The sequence below is a fragment of the Dreissena polymorpha genome, chromosome 5, assembly GCF_020536995.1.
Source record: "Dreissena polymorpha isolate Duluth1 chromosome 5, UMN_Dpol_1.0, whole genome shotgun sequence".
NCBI classification, from domain to species: domain Eukaryota; kingdom Metazoa; phylum Mollusca; class Bivalvia; order Myida; family Dreissenidae; genus Dreissena; species Dreissena polymorpha.
The window spans coordinates 12,238,829-12,253,940 of NC_068359.1; the positions used below are offsets into that span (position 1 = coordinate 12,238,829).

Below are 15,112 nucleotides of genomic sequence, written 5' to 3' on the forward strand. Positions count from 1 at the left end.
AAAAATACCTAAGATTAATCATGGGCATAAATTGACCAGTGATTTTGAAATGTTGGTAATGTTTCAACTGTGGTATTTTAAGCATCTCTATTATAACTATAGTATAAATTTAAAATAAACTCTTTTATTTTGTCATTTTTAGCATAGGTGCGTTTACGCACCTATGCTTATGGTATATACCACATTTCGAAAATCCACATCGATCGGTTGCCCATTATGAAGCCTTACCTGATCAAAAATCAGACGAAATATCTATTTAATTTAGGATATGGTCATTCTTACAAAAAAAATTTGAAACGTTTTTCTAACGTTTTCTTCCAAGAATATTGCTGACACCGTGTTTAGTGAATTTTTCTAAGACCGTTTTATGTCAAAAAATCTTCTTATAACCTAAAACAAATTTCGTTCGTAAAACAATTCTATCTGCACTATAAATATCAATCTCCTACGCAGTGGCCTCCCTTATACTAGAAGTAACTGACCGGGCGAAGCAAGGGAAGTAACTGCTGTGAGGAGTTTCTATAAAAATCTGCATTCAGAAATCTGTATTCAGAACTCAATCTGTTGTGCACGTCTGCATCTAACGCTTACCACAAGTTTTACGACAAATTCTTGACGCAGACGAATAGGGTAGCGTCTATTTTCATTTGTGAAAAGAATAGTTCGATACAGATCTGTCCGTGCTTAAATTTTGAAAGGCTTGGGTAATTATTTTTCATAAGCGTTTCAAACACTGATGTAAATGGAAAGATTATCTATTTAAATAGTCGGTAATTGTTTGAAATTATTGATTTGAGAAATTCGCGGATGGCGATATCGAACTACATTATACCACGTGACGCCATTCTTCCCTGTATCTTGCACCTATGCTTTTAACGCCATCGGCGCTCTCGTTCTTATCTGAGATGCAGTAGATTTTATTCATGAGGACTGGAAAATGATGATTTGCACAACGAAACAAAACAAACTTTAATCGATTTAAAGGAATGTTCAATAAATGCTAAATGTAATTATTATATCACGTGAAGACTGTCGAATAGGAAGCTCGGGCACAAATCTTTCTCACAGAAAACAACACAACTTCTATCAAATATGTTGATTGATATAAATTATTATAAAAGTGGCAAATATATGTTAGCTACTAAAATAACTAGTATATACAAAAATATGGCATAATATAAACTAGTAAAGTATAAACACAAGCCCGTCAAACTAGCAAAACAACAAAATACAAAATATATAACGCAAAAGGTTCAGTTTCAGTTTTTCAAATATAACATGTCACTCATCAGGTGTATATGTTTCACATCAAAGACACGAACCACTTCACAGTTCTGCAAAACCAAAACAAAACATTTATACAGTTATGTCAGAATCCGTTCAACACGAATGACAAAGGGGCGATTGATAGTGCAAATCGGAGCAAAACACACACAACTATAACACGACTTATAATTGTACCTGTATTTAACCACATCCTTGAGTATACATTATTTGCCCCTCCCCTTCCCTTGATCCATCGACCCCAAGCTATTACCTCTGAGTCTTTGGAGTGGCTATGTGATGATATATTGTTTGTTGAAGTTGACTTCAATATATACCATGAATATTGACAAAGAACAAGCGTTCAAATTTCAAATTGGTCGGCTAGCGGAAGGAGCTTAGGGCGTGGCATTTTTATAATGCGGTCTGTGAATTTTGAAGGTGGACAAATGATACAGTGGGAGTATTTCGAAAGTTTTGCCAACATGATGTAATTCAAAAAAATTACAATTAAGAATCACATTCTAATTGCCTTTTTTAAATTTCAACACACTGTCTAAAGCTTGAACCACCGATTTAAGATGTCATTTTTCCTTTTTTTCGCGAGTTCTTTGATATCAACACGATTCTGTGTATTAACATAAACATATGTAAGTATTAATATATATTTAAATAGCACCATGGCTAATGGCATGTTCATGGTTAAGATATTAGCGACTTATTGATAAAGTATTGATATTTTCTCATATATGCGTGTTATTTCCTTAAAATATTAGGAGCTAGTACATGCATTTTTAATTGATTTGTTTTTTGCTGTCGTGCTTGCCTGTCGTGTATCTACCAGACGGCACACTTGCGCCTACTGTTCATGAAGGATCCTGCAGGGCAGTTCCATGCCTTGGAGAACTCATCGTAGTTTTGCATAGGACCGTACACTCTGAAATGTGGACATTGAAGATACAAACAGATCTCTACACTGATATAAAATATTAAATAAGTGTAGAATATCAACGTATGCAACGTATCCATAAAATGTCAGGCTAACTCCAGATTGTTAGACAATCCTGTCTAATGCTAGGACGAAGGTTCGTTAAAAAACCCGATTTGGCGTCATGCATTCTCTAACATATACATGAACCTATAAATGTTATAATGACTTGTAATATATATTGATTTTAGCAAATGGTAGGAGGCACGGAATTTTACTTACTTACGTTTACAGAGTTAAATGTATATAAAGTCGACAAAGTCAACATAAACAAACATCACGGCATTAAGTGTTTATTGACGCTTTAAATGGAAGTGTGGAATTCTAGTATTTTTCCTCAGACGACATTTCAATTACTATTTCATGATACCAATTGTTGTTACCTGTATTCCGATAAGCTATGTGTGTCCGTAAGAATTAGCTCGGCCTTCCTTTGATCTCTGCTACTTCCGCACCAAATCTGTCCAGTAAAACACTTTGTTGAGAACTAATTGGACATTTTAACAGATCGGATATTCTATTGAAAGGCCAAGTTTGTTTGTGTACGTGTCTTTATTCGATTCTAAAATAAGCTGAATTGCTTTTTATTCGTAAATATTAAGGGTATGATGTATGATACATATCGTTACTGTGGGCGCCAGGTAGTTGTGTTGGTCCTTAAAAACCTTAGTGCTCTATACAGAAGTTATACGTTGCTTATTTGTTTAAAATACCAAATTATCAAGAAGACGCTTTCACAATTATAACCTGTGCAGCGTTGAGAAAGTACAGCTGATTTGGGGTGTAGGGCAGACCAGGCAGTTTGTGCTCCTCCTTGCCTCCTCTTACACTCTTGACCCACTTCCGGTACGCCTTTTAAAGTACATGAAAATACAAATTATTCTCCTCCTACTTTAGAGTGGATTAAAAACGCCAGCCACAGCTCTGCATATATAACCGTAACTACAACATGTAAGCCTGAAAAGGTCCTCGATAGTCATGTTTTGTATATGGCCACTTATGTTTCCACTATGCCCGAGAAAAATTATGTAATAAAGCCGTTTTAAAAAGTTTGTTATGTAACGACCTTTTGGTGAATGGGTCAATTTTCCATTATACAATAGAAAGCACTTACTATTTGTTCACAATAACAAAACCACAGTCTTAATTTAGGTTTTTATACTTCCAATTTGGTATTTATTTAAAAAAAATATGACAGCATAACTTCAATGAAATAATTTAAATAATGTGAACATGTGTTTCATTCTTACATTGAAGCTTTCTTTTATGCCACCGTTATCCGCAATGTTTTCGCCAAGGGTGTTGATACCATTTATCTGCAATAGACACAAAGCATGCTTTGTATAATATATATTGATGCTTCTTGAATACCATACTCTGGAATTATCATTAATATGAACCTTAAAAGAGTTTCTTAAGTGTGGAAAAACCTATAAAGAACGTAGATAGCCAAGATTTTAACATTTTATTCAGAATTAATGTGAAAGACCTTATATTAACGAAAATCATTTAAATAAAGATTTACAAAACACTATTAACGTAGTTAAGTAGCATGTCCCAATGCACAAATTATGGCAATGCAAAACGACTGTACATATGTTCTTTTGAGTGTGCCAGTGATTTAGGACAGTTAATTCACTGGTTCAAATACTTGGAAATACTTAGATTTTATTTGCCACTTTTTAACTTAGAACTGACATTATTATATTCACGTTATTACGTTACGATTCCCGTGGTATTATCCAATTAAAAATGTAAAACAGACGGTAAAAGGCATTAACTAAATCAACATCTGGTTTTCTTGGACTTTCGACTTTAATCATGGAAAATGCATATTTTATTTCTATTATCAGTTGTGAATTTACATTGATAATCTTCGCACCAACATTCACCTTAATACTAACAAGTTTAATTCGCATATGACCTTAAACAATAATTACATTCTGTTTACGGTTAAAGAATATATACAATAGGTGGTCTGATCTGCTCCTGTATACCCACAGTCATATTGCCTGTTCCTGGCACCACGTAGCCGTTGTACTGATCTATGATGCACTGAGCACGCTCCACAAACTTTTTGCCCTCATCCGCCGACCACCAGGACTTAAGGTGTCCCTCTTTGTCATACTTACGGCCTGAAGTGCGGGATAAGCCGACGAATATGGTGTTGATTATAATACTCATTAATACTTTGTAACACTCCATACATATTTTGAACTCAATAAAAGCTTATTTTGGTAAAGACATTTTTTTCAATTTAAAATATTGTATTATGTATTATTTTTTAAACCAAACAAATACAAAATGAGGTCGAACTTGTTCATGGTCGTCATGGTGTATTAGCTAGCTATCTTCGAACCGTTTATCTTATATATAACTCACAGGGAACATTCATGTCATGAATGGTTTGGGATTCTTTCGAGTAATAAAACGCCACCGAACAGTACTGGATGTGCAATGTAACCATTTTATCCATTGAATGCTAAAATATATTCTTTTTGTCAACTCCACATGGTGAACGTTGTCTATACAAGTTTGATTATAACATAACATATAAACGTGTGTTTATGAATATATTATTCTATATAGAGGCATACCTTGATCGTCAAAACCGTGCGTGATCTCGTGACCGATGACGTATCCTATTCCTCCATAGTTCAAGTAGCTGATATAAATATAAAATATGATCATATTACGTAATAATTTATATATTTGGGCATAACTGTAATATGTTCTATTCTCTTTCTGTTTTTACATAGCCTGAAATATACTTACATTTTTATAGAAGAGTTTTAACATCAAGTTAATCACTTTAAGGTTTTTCGTTTCAAATTGTCAAAGCAATTGGAATAGAGAAAACAAATGAGAATAGAAGGAACAAATGGCAATAGAGTCCAATATTTGGGATAGATTTAAACACATCGGGATAAAGTAAAACCGATGGGAATTTAGTTAAACAAATAGGAATAGAGTGAAGCAAATGGGAATAGAGTCAAACAAATGGGAATAGAGTCAAACACATGGGAATACAGTCAAACACATGGGAATAGAGCCAAACAAATGAGAATAGAGTCAAACAAATGGGAATAGAGTGAAGCAAATGGGAATTAAGTCCAACACACGAGACAAGAGTTCACATTATTGATGTATACTCCTTATGACTCTTGGATATTAGAGCTTTCATTTCGAGTCAAACACGTATTCAAATATTGGAATGACCTTCCTAAAAAATATTAAATGTACCTCAACGACCGATGAAATAATCCAGAACGACTTTGTTGTTTTGTCTAGGCTTTCGAGTTTTTACAAACATTACTGCAAACGTACAGCAAAATATCACATTAAATGGCAATATTCGCATCTAAAACTAAATTTTGAATACATGATATCCAGTTGCATGAACAAGGCAAGTTTGTTTAATAATCAACTACTTAAATAAATGATAAGCTACTTACGCAGGTTGGTCGTGTGAGTAGAATGGCGGTTGAAGAATGGCAGCGGGGAATGCTGAATAAAAACAAAGGAATTACTCAAATTGATTGACCTCATTTTGTTTTTGCTTGACATTAATAGGCATTTCATCATCACTTGTTTGTTCTCCAAATGGAAACTTTGTAAATCTTGAATTCTGCAATCAGCTTCAATTGATATTAAGGAATCAATTTATAATTGCCTCTACTATCTTTAAAAAGTAGCTTTTTAAAGTTGATTAGTTTGCCGACGTATCATTATCACAACTTATGTATAATTAAACAAATAAAAAATACATTAAGCTTGTTATACATTTATTGATTTGTTTTCTTCACCTTATTCTGATACACATACAATTAAATTGTTTGTTCAAACCAGAGTTGGTCATACACCATAGACTTGATTGTACGTACTTATGCAGTTGTCAGCAGGCAAATAATAAGCATTCACTTCAGCTGGGGATAAACGCCACCTACAAAATACAAGAACTTAATCGTCGAAGTACAGCAAACAAAAAGTTACGTTACGAATTGATTTAGTTGATATGCTTGAGAGTCTTATAACGACTTATACATTAATGACTCAGTAATTGAATAAACTTTAAGGGTATATTAACAACGAAGACAAACTATAAGAAAAACAGCTTAATTCGCGAAATAATAGCTTTCAAACAAAAGAAGACGATTGTATATTTTAGATGTGTAGGAATGGAACAAATACATGTAGTTTTACACATAGTTATTTAAGGTCTATGATTTTAAGAAATGAAAAAAGATTCAATTTATTAACTAGTTTAAAAATGAACAGGAAAACTTTAAACATCGGATAAATTTTATTATAAAGCTTATGAAATGAACACGATTTACAACATAAAACTGCAACACTACAAGAAAAACCTTTGTCTTTTGCGCACCCGATTTTGATACACTGGATTTCAGACGTATTTCAATGTGCATGTATAGGCAGACAGCAACTTCAGAAAAAATACCAGGAAAGACATTCTTGATAACACGCGGCCGATTGAATGCTGGACACTACTTACGACATGAAACATGAAACCTCATTCAAGCATTTGAACAGCTAATTTAAGAATTAGGAGAGCGTGGGGCGCGGTTGCAAGTTAAAAGCCGCGAACTGTATAGTGCCGCAATCCAATTCTAGAAGCTCACTCTGCTTTGTCGTAGTCCTTCCGCAGTTTCAGAAGTTCGCGTATAACCGAGGCTTCCCCAAAACTGACAAAAGTCTTAAGGGGGTCGTTGTCATCCACAGTCACATAGGAAACAAAACCACCAAATCAATATGTAGCCTACATAATATACTTAATCGTTTATCGATAGTTCTAACCCGATAGCACACACCTTTTCAAATAAATTTATGTTTGCTTAATTCAGAAACACTTTAGTGACTCAGAGAAAAAAGAAGGCGTGACGATCTAAATGTTATATATGTTCAGTAATGGACGAACAGATGTTCAGAAGTCGTACTTCTTATTAAATAGTATTTACCAATGCTGGAGCATAGAACATTTTTAAGGTGTGTTACCCATTATGTAATGTTTTTGTTTATACATTTAAATTATCATTTAATACCCATGAATCAGTGAAACGAACATAGTACACCCGATATGGACAAACTACTTCATACATGAACCTTTAGTACGATTCTGTACTGTACACTGTAATGTAATACGCAAACGGAAGCAATGACAAAACATTCAAATATTGCGTTTTTTTGTTTGTTTGAGCGTACTTGAACTTGCGAACTTAAACAAATGCCTAGGCGATATCTAAATGATACATTTCCAACAAAATAAAATTAAATACTATACAATAATTTAATATAATATAATAATATTGTATGATTATTATTATTATTATTATTACTGTTTTTATTACAATAGACCAAGTACAATAGATATGTAATAGCCACTTACATTTTTATACAAATTATTCAAGTCCTTGTTTTTGTAGACAATATCTTGGTAACCGATTTGTGGGTTGATGTTATTTGCCTTGAAAAATACGAACTATGACAAACACATGAAGGCATGATGTGGAATAGAAACACGATTATTACTTAGGAAACCCGATGCACATAAATGCAGTTAAAAACTAGAGCAAAATACCATTAAAGTGTAGGACAGTGAGGCGATTATACTAGATGACTTATTGCGAGATATGGATTATTGCTTAAAGTTAATTTATTTTATGATGAACTACATTCTTTATCCATATTGAAAGATAAACTAAGTATACAAAAGTGCACATGTCAGATAATCACTAAAGTGTTTTTTATATTACATAATGTGTGAATGTTTAATGAACTAATTTATGGGTCCTCACAAATGTATGGTTCTACATATGCTATTTTACAGTGCATATTGTGAATTCGTTGAAATTTAATACGTTGTCTGGTCAAATAATTTGCTTCCATAAATATTTCTTATTTGTAGATGGGCATAACAGATCAAGTTAAAACATCAATTTATCAACAGATTGTGTGCTCACCTTTTCCTTGGCAATCTGTTTGGTGGTGTAGCTCATCCAGTCGAGGTGGTCAATCATTTCTTTGAAAGCCTCGCGAAGATTGTTTACAAGATCCAATACCTGGAGAAGAGTAACCTTTTAATGGAAACGTAGTTCATGCAAGTGCATTGAAATCTATAGAAATGTCTGAAACAAACTCGTATACCATACAAAAATAATCTTTTGTCAAAGAGAGTTAATCATTTGTAATTTACAAATAACAAATTTACTGCATACACTTACCTTATGCGATGTTCAGCTTATTGTATCAATTGGTAAAAACATACTTAAGTAAACACAGTTTTATGTTCATAAAAAGGTAATAAAAACATTAAAAAATACAAAGTGAATTTTAATAAAACGCATGCTTTTCTTTCTTAATAGAAACAATAAAATTAGCTACGTGTTTATAAATAGGTGTAAAAAAATATTACTGCCATAACAAGGACATAAAGTGAATACAAATATACAGCTCGCTTTTTTTTAATACTCAGGACGTATCAGTCTTAACTCACAATACACATTGCATCGTTTGTTTTGCGTTGCTCTTAATTCTCAGCAATTCGTTGTGTATTTTCCATTAAAAAAAGATGACAAGGTGTATATCGTTTATCTCAAACTCGTTATTTTTGTTCTGTCTTAATTCATAATTTTGTGAGCAAGTTCGACAAATATTAATATATTGACGATTTAGCCTTAGCACGAGTACCTTCATGAAAGGAAAGTGACAAGTAAACAAACAGCCTGAAACAAGATGAAAACGTTACATCTCTCTTGGCGTCTTCCTTGAAGGCAGTTTCCACAAACAGCCGACCAACCACTTCTGGCATGGCCCCGGTCACAGTGGACACGCATGTCTGCCAGCGGGCGGGAACAGAGGCAGTCCCATAAATCACCTGGAAAGAAATTGGTAAACAATATAAGTTTGAGTATTTGAAATAATAATATTTGAAGAAAATATCGTTTGTTTGCTCACTTGATATAACGTGAACTAAGCCAATAAATCTTAAACGCTCGGTCAAAACGGAAAATCACGACCAATACCATGATTCGACCGATGCAAAAAGTTTATTTAAATAGATTAAATCGAAAAGATTATATTGTATGCTTTTTTCTGAAATACGCAGCATAATAGCGTAAAGTCGGTTAATAAAATTATCATTAATTAGTTCAATCCAAATGTACCTTGTTCAGAGAAGTATATAATGACATATAGGTTATTAACCATGACTGCTTTACTAAACTAATTCGTTTATGAAGACTTATTTAGTATGTCAACTCACGAACTGTTACATTTGTTAGAAAAACACATTCTAAAGACTAACATTTAAATAAATCACTACTAATTTACATACCTTGCTGTACTTTAGATCGATTTCTTTAAACCTTTGTGGTAAAAACGTGGTCTTTCCAACAACACTCTGCCACACAACATAGTTTACAAGCGTCCTGTGTTAAAAAAGATTAAACTTCATCATAAACGTACATGCACATTTTTGTAACAGCGTTGTTCATATAAAAGTTTGTATATAATTGATGTGTTAACATAACAATTTCAGCATTCATTTTAAATATATCTAGTATTGTATTCCAGTTTATGCATTCAATTAATAATCAATTACTAGAACACACTATTATGCAGTATGAACAACGTACACTCATATTATATTTATTGTCGTTGATTATAATTTTACATTACGGCGAATTGAATCAAACGCACTGAAATGACCATCAGTGCACTCCAGAACAAAAGTATTTCTTACTCCGTAGTATGTCTGTTCAGAATGTCTCCAAACTTTGCAAGAAATGGTGGAGCTACAGCAATAACAGGTTCATTCCCATCTATCATGATACCAACATGATTCAAGATGTCTGTTATTAGTCTTTGCCAGGCCACCTAGAAAGTTGAAGATTGTGTTATGTACGTTATTATTTTATCAAATGCATTCATTATTAAATGTAGGACTTAATCATTATTAAATGAATGACGTAAATATATTAATTACTTTATGAACAGTAACCTGTTACATTTCCGGAAAGTGCATTTTAAATCTAGAAAAAAACGATGATTTAACGAATAACATCTTTTTAGTGTATTAATTTTTCATTAATTAACTCCATTTTATGATTTGCATAGTTCTAATTAAGGTCATAACGTAAACGCCACTCGGAGCGATAATCCACATTGTTTTTTTATGTATTGTGGTTAAAATGCCACATAAATTCTTCTTAACTTGCAAACAAACAATGAAAAACGAACACGTGTACGCAAAGTGGATTACGTACATTTACTGATGCACATTTTGTTTTAAAGTTTGTTGTTTAGCTAAAGTTACAAATACTTGTTCGAGATGTTTCTCGTTCACTACTACACGGTCAGACTAGATGCAAAGATGACCGTGTTCTTCCTTCAGGCGTTCTCCACGTGGATTGGAGATTGTAAATTTACGAAGCGATATGATGCTGATTGTTGCTGACACTATAGAAAAGTAAATCCCTGATTCTTACTCCTGGAAATTTTGTCGCCAGGTTGTTGATGGTCATTTTATTGTATCGTTGGTCAGGGTCCCGTCTGTCTTCCTTCGGTTCTGTAGTCTAGTAATTGCAGATACATTTACCAAGCAAACGTTTAACATTCAAATTGTGTATCATATCGCGCACATATATTTGTAATAGTTGCCAAGGTTCATTCAAAATTTAACAGGCTTCGTCGTAGAGGATTGTTAACTGCATATAGAAAACTTTGTAACCTTTATGTAAAGTCAAATGGCTTTCCTCGATGTATCATTATGGTTTTAAATAACTCATAAGCTTATATTTAATTGCATTCATTCTTTAAATATACATAAAAACAGAAAACAATTTTAAAATTATACTCAATAAATAAAAAACACACATTTGTATTTATTTCGCGTAGCGTGAATGCGTATTATATTCAATACACACCTTTCAGTTAGTTGAGCTACATGTAATCATTCAGTCCAAAACGAACTGGTTCTTACATTTGCTAAATCGATCTCCAGATCTACCACTTGCTTGGCAGCTAGTGAAGCCCGCCCCTGATCCGCGCCCAGGGCTACAGCAATCTCTTCCAACATGGTCTGGTAGGCCATCAGGTCGGTTGCATTACGTTCCTGAAATGTCAAACAGTGTCGTTTATGTATATTGCCGACATGACAACTATTTGTATGATTTCGCTTTCAACATTCAACCATGAGTGACTTGACATTGCGCTTCTGTTGTTGTAAACGGTGTAGGTGATCATATTTACAAGAGCCTCGGTAACATACATATGGACCGTTTTCATGTAGTCATTATTTGTGTCTTTTTTATTTGATTAGTTGCAAAATCGAAGGTTAGGATGTAATAAAGAAGGATTGACTTAGATCTTTCAAAATAGAACCTCGAATGGTACCAACATGTTAATGTTAATGTCGTGAAATCAAACCAGAAGTATCGAACGATACATTTTTGAACCAACGTATTATTGAAGACCATGTAATCTCGTTCAAACGTTTGTTTATAAGTCTTATTTATGCAAATACCTTGAGATAGTAGTCCCTGCTCGGCATACCAAGACCGGGTTGATCTACCTGAAAGTCCAAGAACGTGCATGGAGGTCATTTATGGACTTTTGATATCAACTAATGTTCGCACTGTGGCAGCAAGATATGATATGGTTAAAGAGAGATTACCGACAATTTTGCTATTATGATATACGTGGCATATTGAATTTAACATCAAGGTAATCTGTTACAAATTAACACCAACTAGTATATAAATGACTTAAGTTTCAATTAAGCACAAACGAATCTTTAACAAGATCTGACCAAATTTGATAGAATGTGCCTTGATTGATGAATTTAGTTAAAGTCGGTTGACATAAAATTGTCATATATAGTTCACCGATCATTTAAAACTTACTTAGTAATACTTACGTAGATAATATACTTCGATGGGTTCTTGTCATCTTGCGTGACACCAACGTTTATCAGAGGCATGCTGTTTGATCCATTTCTAGTCTTCACCAAAAGGTCCACCAAGTCGAACCCAGCAACCGCCCAGTTGCCTCCAGGTTTCGACGCAAGGACTGGGAATCCGCCAAGTGCCGTCAGATAAGATTGGATATAGGTAAGGCCCAAGTCTTCTAGTTTCTCTACAATCAGATATACAGAACATGTATATGCTTGCTAATTGGTTTTTATGTTTTGTTTTTTATTTGTGCATGGGTAACATAAAAACTTCTCATATGGCTTTCTTTTTTCCTTTTTCTTAACATGTATGAAATGTATTTCTTAAATAATACTGACTTTATTTTTCATAACATATAATATTAAGCGCATTGTTTTCTTGACATATACTTTTTATGCCGTGATGTTTGCTGTAGACCAATTCCTTAATCAAATGCATAGAGCAAATAAAAAGTCAGGGTCCTAACCTTGTATTGAGTTTGTCAGATTCTTTTTGACTAAAATTGCGACATTTCTTATTTGTTTCATATGTGACTCAGCAAAGCAAATGGAAATTTAAAATTTATAGTAAGATATTCAGACGGATGGTCAGAGAGACCGACAGGCAGACGGACGTCCGGGCGAGCGGACGGACAGACGGTCGGTCGGACAGATAGCCGGACGGATAGACCGACAGAAAGACACACCGACATACATGCATTCAGACAAGAACTATTTTTTCATGTTAAACGCCTTACTTTCATCAACACATGTCTTGTAGAACTTCCGTGCGTTTTTTACCACTTCCAGGTCGTCGTGCTTATTTGCGACTTCAAGAACGCCTGTGAGAGAACGAAAAGTGCCTTTGTTTGTTGTTTTGATAAATAGCAAAAAATAAGAAACTGAGTTTTTTGTTCATCTTAAATACGTTTTGATCCAAATATTATTTGACCCGTTGTTGAAACAACATTCTACGTGACAGAAAACCCGTAAAATTGTTTCAGATAAAAATACATAAAAGAACTTGAGAATGTGTTTCCACCAAAAATATTAATGCATTTGAAAATTTCTTATTTTATAATGCTTTATATACAGATTGTCAAAGTCTCTAATCGAGAATGAACCTGTTTAAGATCGATTTAATAAAGAAAGAGCTTTTATAAAATATACAATATATAAATATTCTCATTTGCTTTTATTTTCATATTCGTATATGCCACTTGTCTAAATATAGTACTTAGTCTAAACGTTACTTGTTTGCAAACGCAAAGTATGCATTTGCTAATAAATAACAAATACGCCTACGGAGCTTTAGGACAAATGAAGGTTTTAATGTAAATGCCTCTGAATATTAAGATAAATTAGTGTGAAAGTAATTTAATAATTTCGATATGTCAAGATACTGGCATATATGTCGTTTAAGCCAGAGTGCCACATCGTTCAAGGTCCATTCATTTGCGTATTTCGTATAATTTTGTTAAACATACGCACACCTTTCACTATGACATTGACGTCATCGTTGAGTTGCGACATTGTATCAATCGATTTCTTGTCCTCGGGGATCACGTGATTTCGGACCCACGTGCCGCACGCGAAGTTGAAAAAGTCATCGCATGGGATCACCTTAGTATCCATGGCGCCACGCATCCTGGCCGCTGAATGAAAAAAAAGTTGAGAGCATATGAAATGGTACATGGTAGACGTATCATATAGACTGATGCTCCCAGAACATATGTTTTGACACAGATAAATCCATCTGTCAGTTGCTTCCATAAAAATAATCTTATCTTAGCATAAAAAGACCATAACCAAACCAAATGTGCTGCAGATAAAAATGTCTTCCTTTATAATCACCTTCAAGTTAAAGATTTCAGATGTAAAAATATTAGCCAAATACGCAAAGCAGAAGAAGAAGAGCACACAACACGTTTAGGACGATATATTTTCTACTGAAAATAGTCAAAAAAGGCATAGACCTGTTAAATTGTGTCTTAGCCGATATCCCTATCTTTATAATGAAGGTCATTCAGGAAAGAGCGTCATTTTCTAAGATTTAAGTGCGCAATTGTAAAAACTGTTCATTCGCGTACGTTAGTTTAGTATTACAGCTATTAGTCTCAAACATGCAACATGTGTTTAGAATATTTTATTCAAACAAATGTTTGCCAGTTAGTTTGAGTTAAACTAATCCCGATCAAAAAAAAGATTGTTTGCAAGTACTATCGGGACATTCTATAAACGAAAACAATCAAAGAAGAAATATTTGTGCATATACAAAATTAATACTATTTTTGCATATCACGTATCTTTCTTTTTCTTTTTATTTCACAACTGATTTAGTATAGACATATTTCAACAGTTTCAGTTTGATAACAAACGCGAGGAACGTTGTAATGTCAAAATAAAATCAAGATACTTAATACTTAGTTTTATTAGTTGATGGTTCTTCATTAATTGTCTTTACACCGGCGTACAACCATTGATTATAAAGATGTCCAAGCATCTAGAATATTAGTAAACGGTAGATGTTCACAAATCTCAAAATCCCAGTCGACATATACTCCCAAATCGTTTCTAATGGACATCATTCCAACAAATATACGCACAGATAATTATTGCATAGATACACTTATTTGTGGTGAACTTGGGCTAAAAAACTTTCTAGCGGATTTGTTTGCTGTTGGTGGTCTACATACCCGCCATAACGCAGCCCTCCGTCAGGCATAATTCCGGTTCCGCTGAAATGACATATTTTGTAAAACGTGCACGTGTTTCGATATGTTTACGGGGCTTCCCATAAAGCAGGCTAAAAACTTGTTTATGTCAACGTTATTAAAGAAAAGCAGAATACAGTTCGTAATAAACAAATTCTATATAATAATATATTGTACTGTATGCGATACAATATAGGGTGA

General features: G+C 33.7%; 1 protein-coding gene across 1 annotated transcript in view; it reads right to left on the reverse strand.

Annotated features, from left to right (window-relative positions):
* Positions 1-2,093: 2,093 nt before the first annotated feature.
* Positions 2,094-15,112, reverse strand: part of LOC127881436 (membrane metallo-endopeptidase-like 1) — a 23,474-nt gene continuing 10,455 nt past the window's right edge. The window contains exons 3-21 of the mRNA XM_052429328.1: positions 13,691-13,852; positions 12,956-13,039; positions 12,186-12,403; positions 11,793-11,840; positions 11,250-11,381; positions 10,756-10,842; positions 10,011-10,144; positions 9,603-9,696; positions 9,015-9,143; positions 8,230-8,328; positions 6,892-7,016; positions 6,136-6,194; positions 5,707-5,758; positions 4,849-4,916; positions 4,253-4,386; positions 3,502-3,567; positions 2,999-3,103; positions 2,635-2,711; positions 2,094-2,200 (exon numbers count right to left, since the gene is read on the reverse strand). Of these exons, the coding sequence (XP_052285288.1) occupies positions 2,101-2,200; positions 2,635-2,711; positions 2,999-3,103; positions 3,502-3,567; positions 4,253-4,386; positions 4,849-4,916; positions 5,707-5,758; positions 6,136-6,194; positions 6,892-7,016; positions 8,230-8,328; positions 9,015-9,143; positions 9,603-9,696; positions 10,011-10,144; positions 10,756-10,842; positions 11,250-11,381; positions 11,793-11,840; positions 12,186-12,403; positions 12,956-13,039; positions 13,691-13,852 (1,973 nt within the window). The 3' untranslated portion in view covers positions 2,094-2,100. The remainder of the gene's footprint in view (positions 2,201-2,634; positions 2,712-2,998; positions 3,104-3,501; positions 3,568-4,252; positions 4,387-4,848; positions 4,917-5,706; positions 5,759-6,135; positions 6,195-6,891; positions 7,017-8,229; positions 8,329-9,014; positions 9,144-9,602; positions 9,697-10,010; positions 10,145-10,755; positions 10,843-11,249; positions 11,382-11,792; positions 11,841-12,185; positions 12,404-12,955; positions 13,040-13,690; positions 13,853-15,112) is intronic.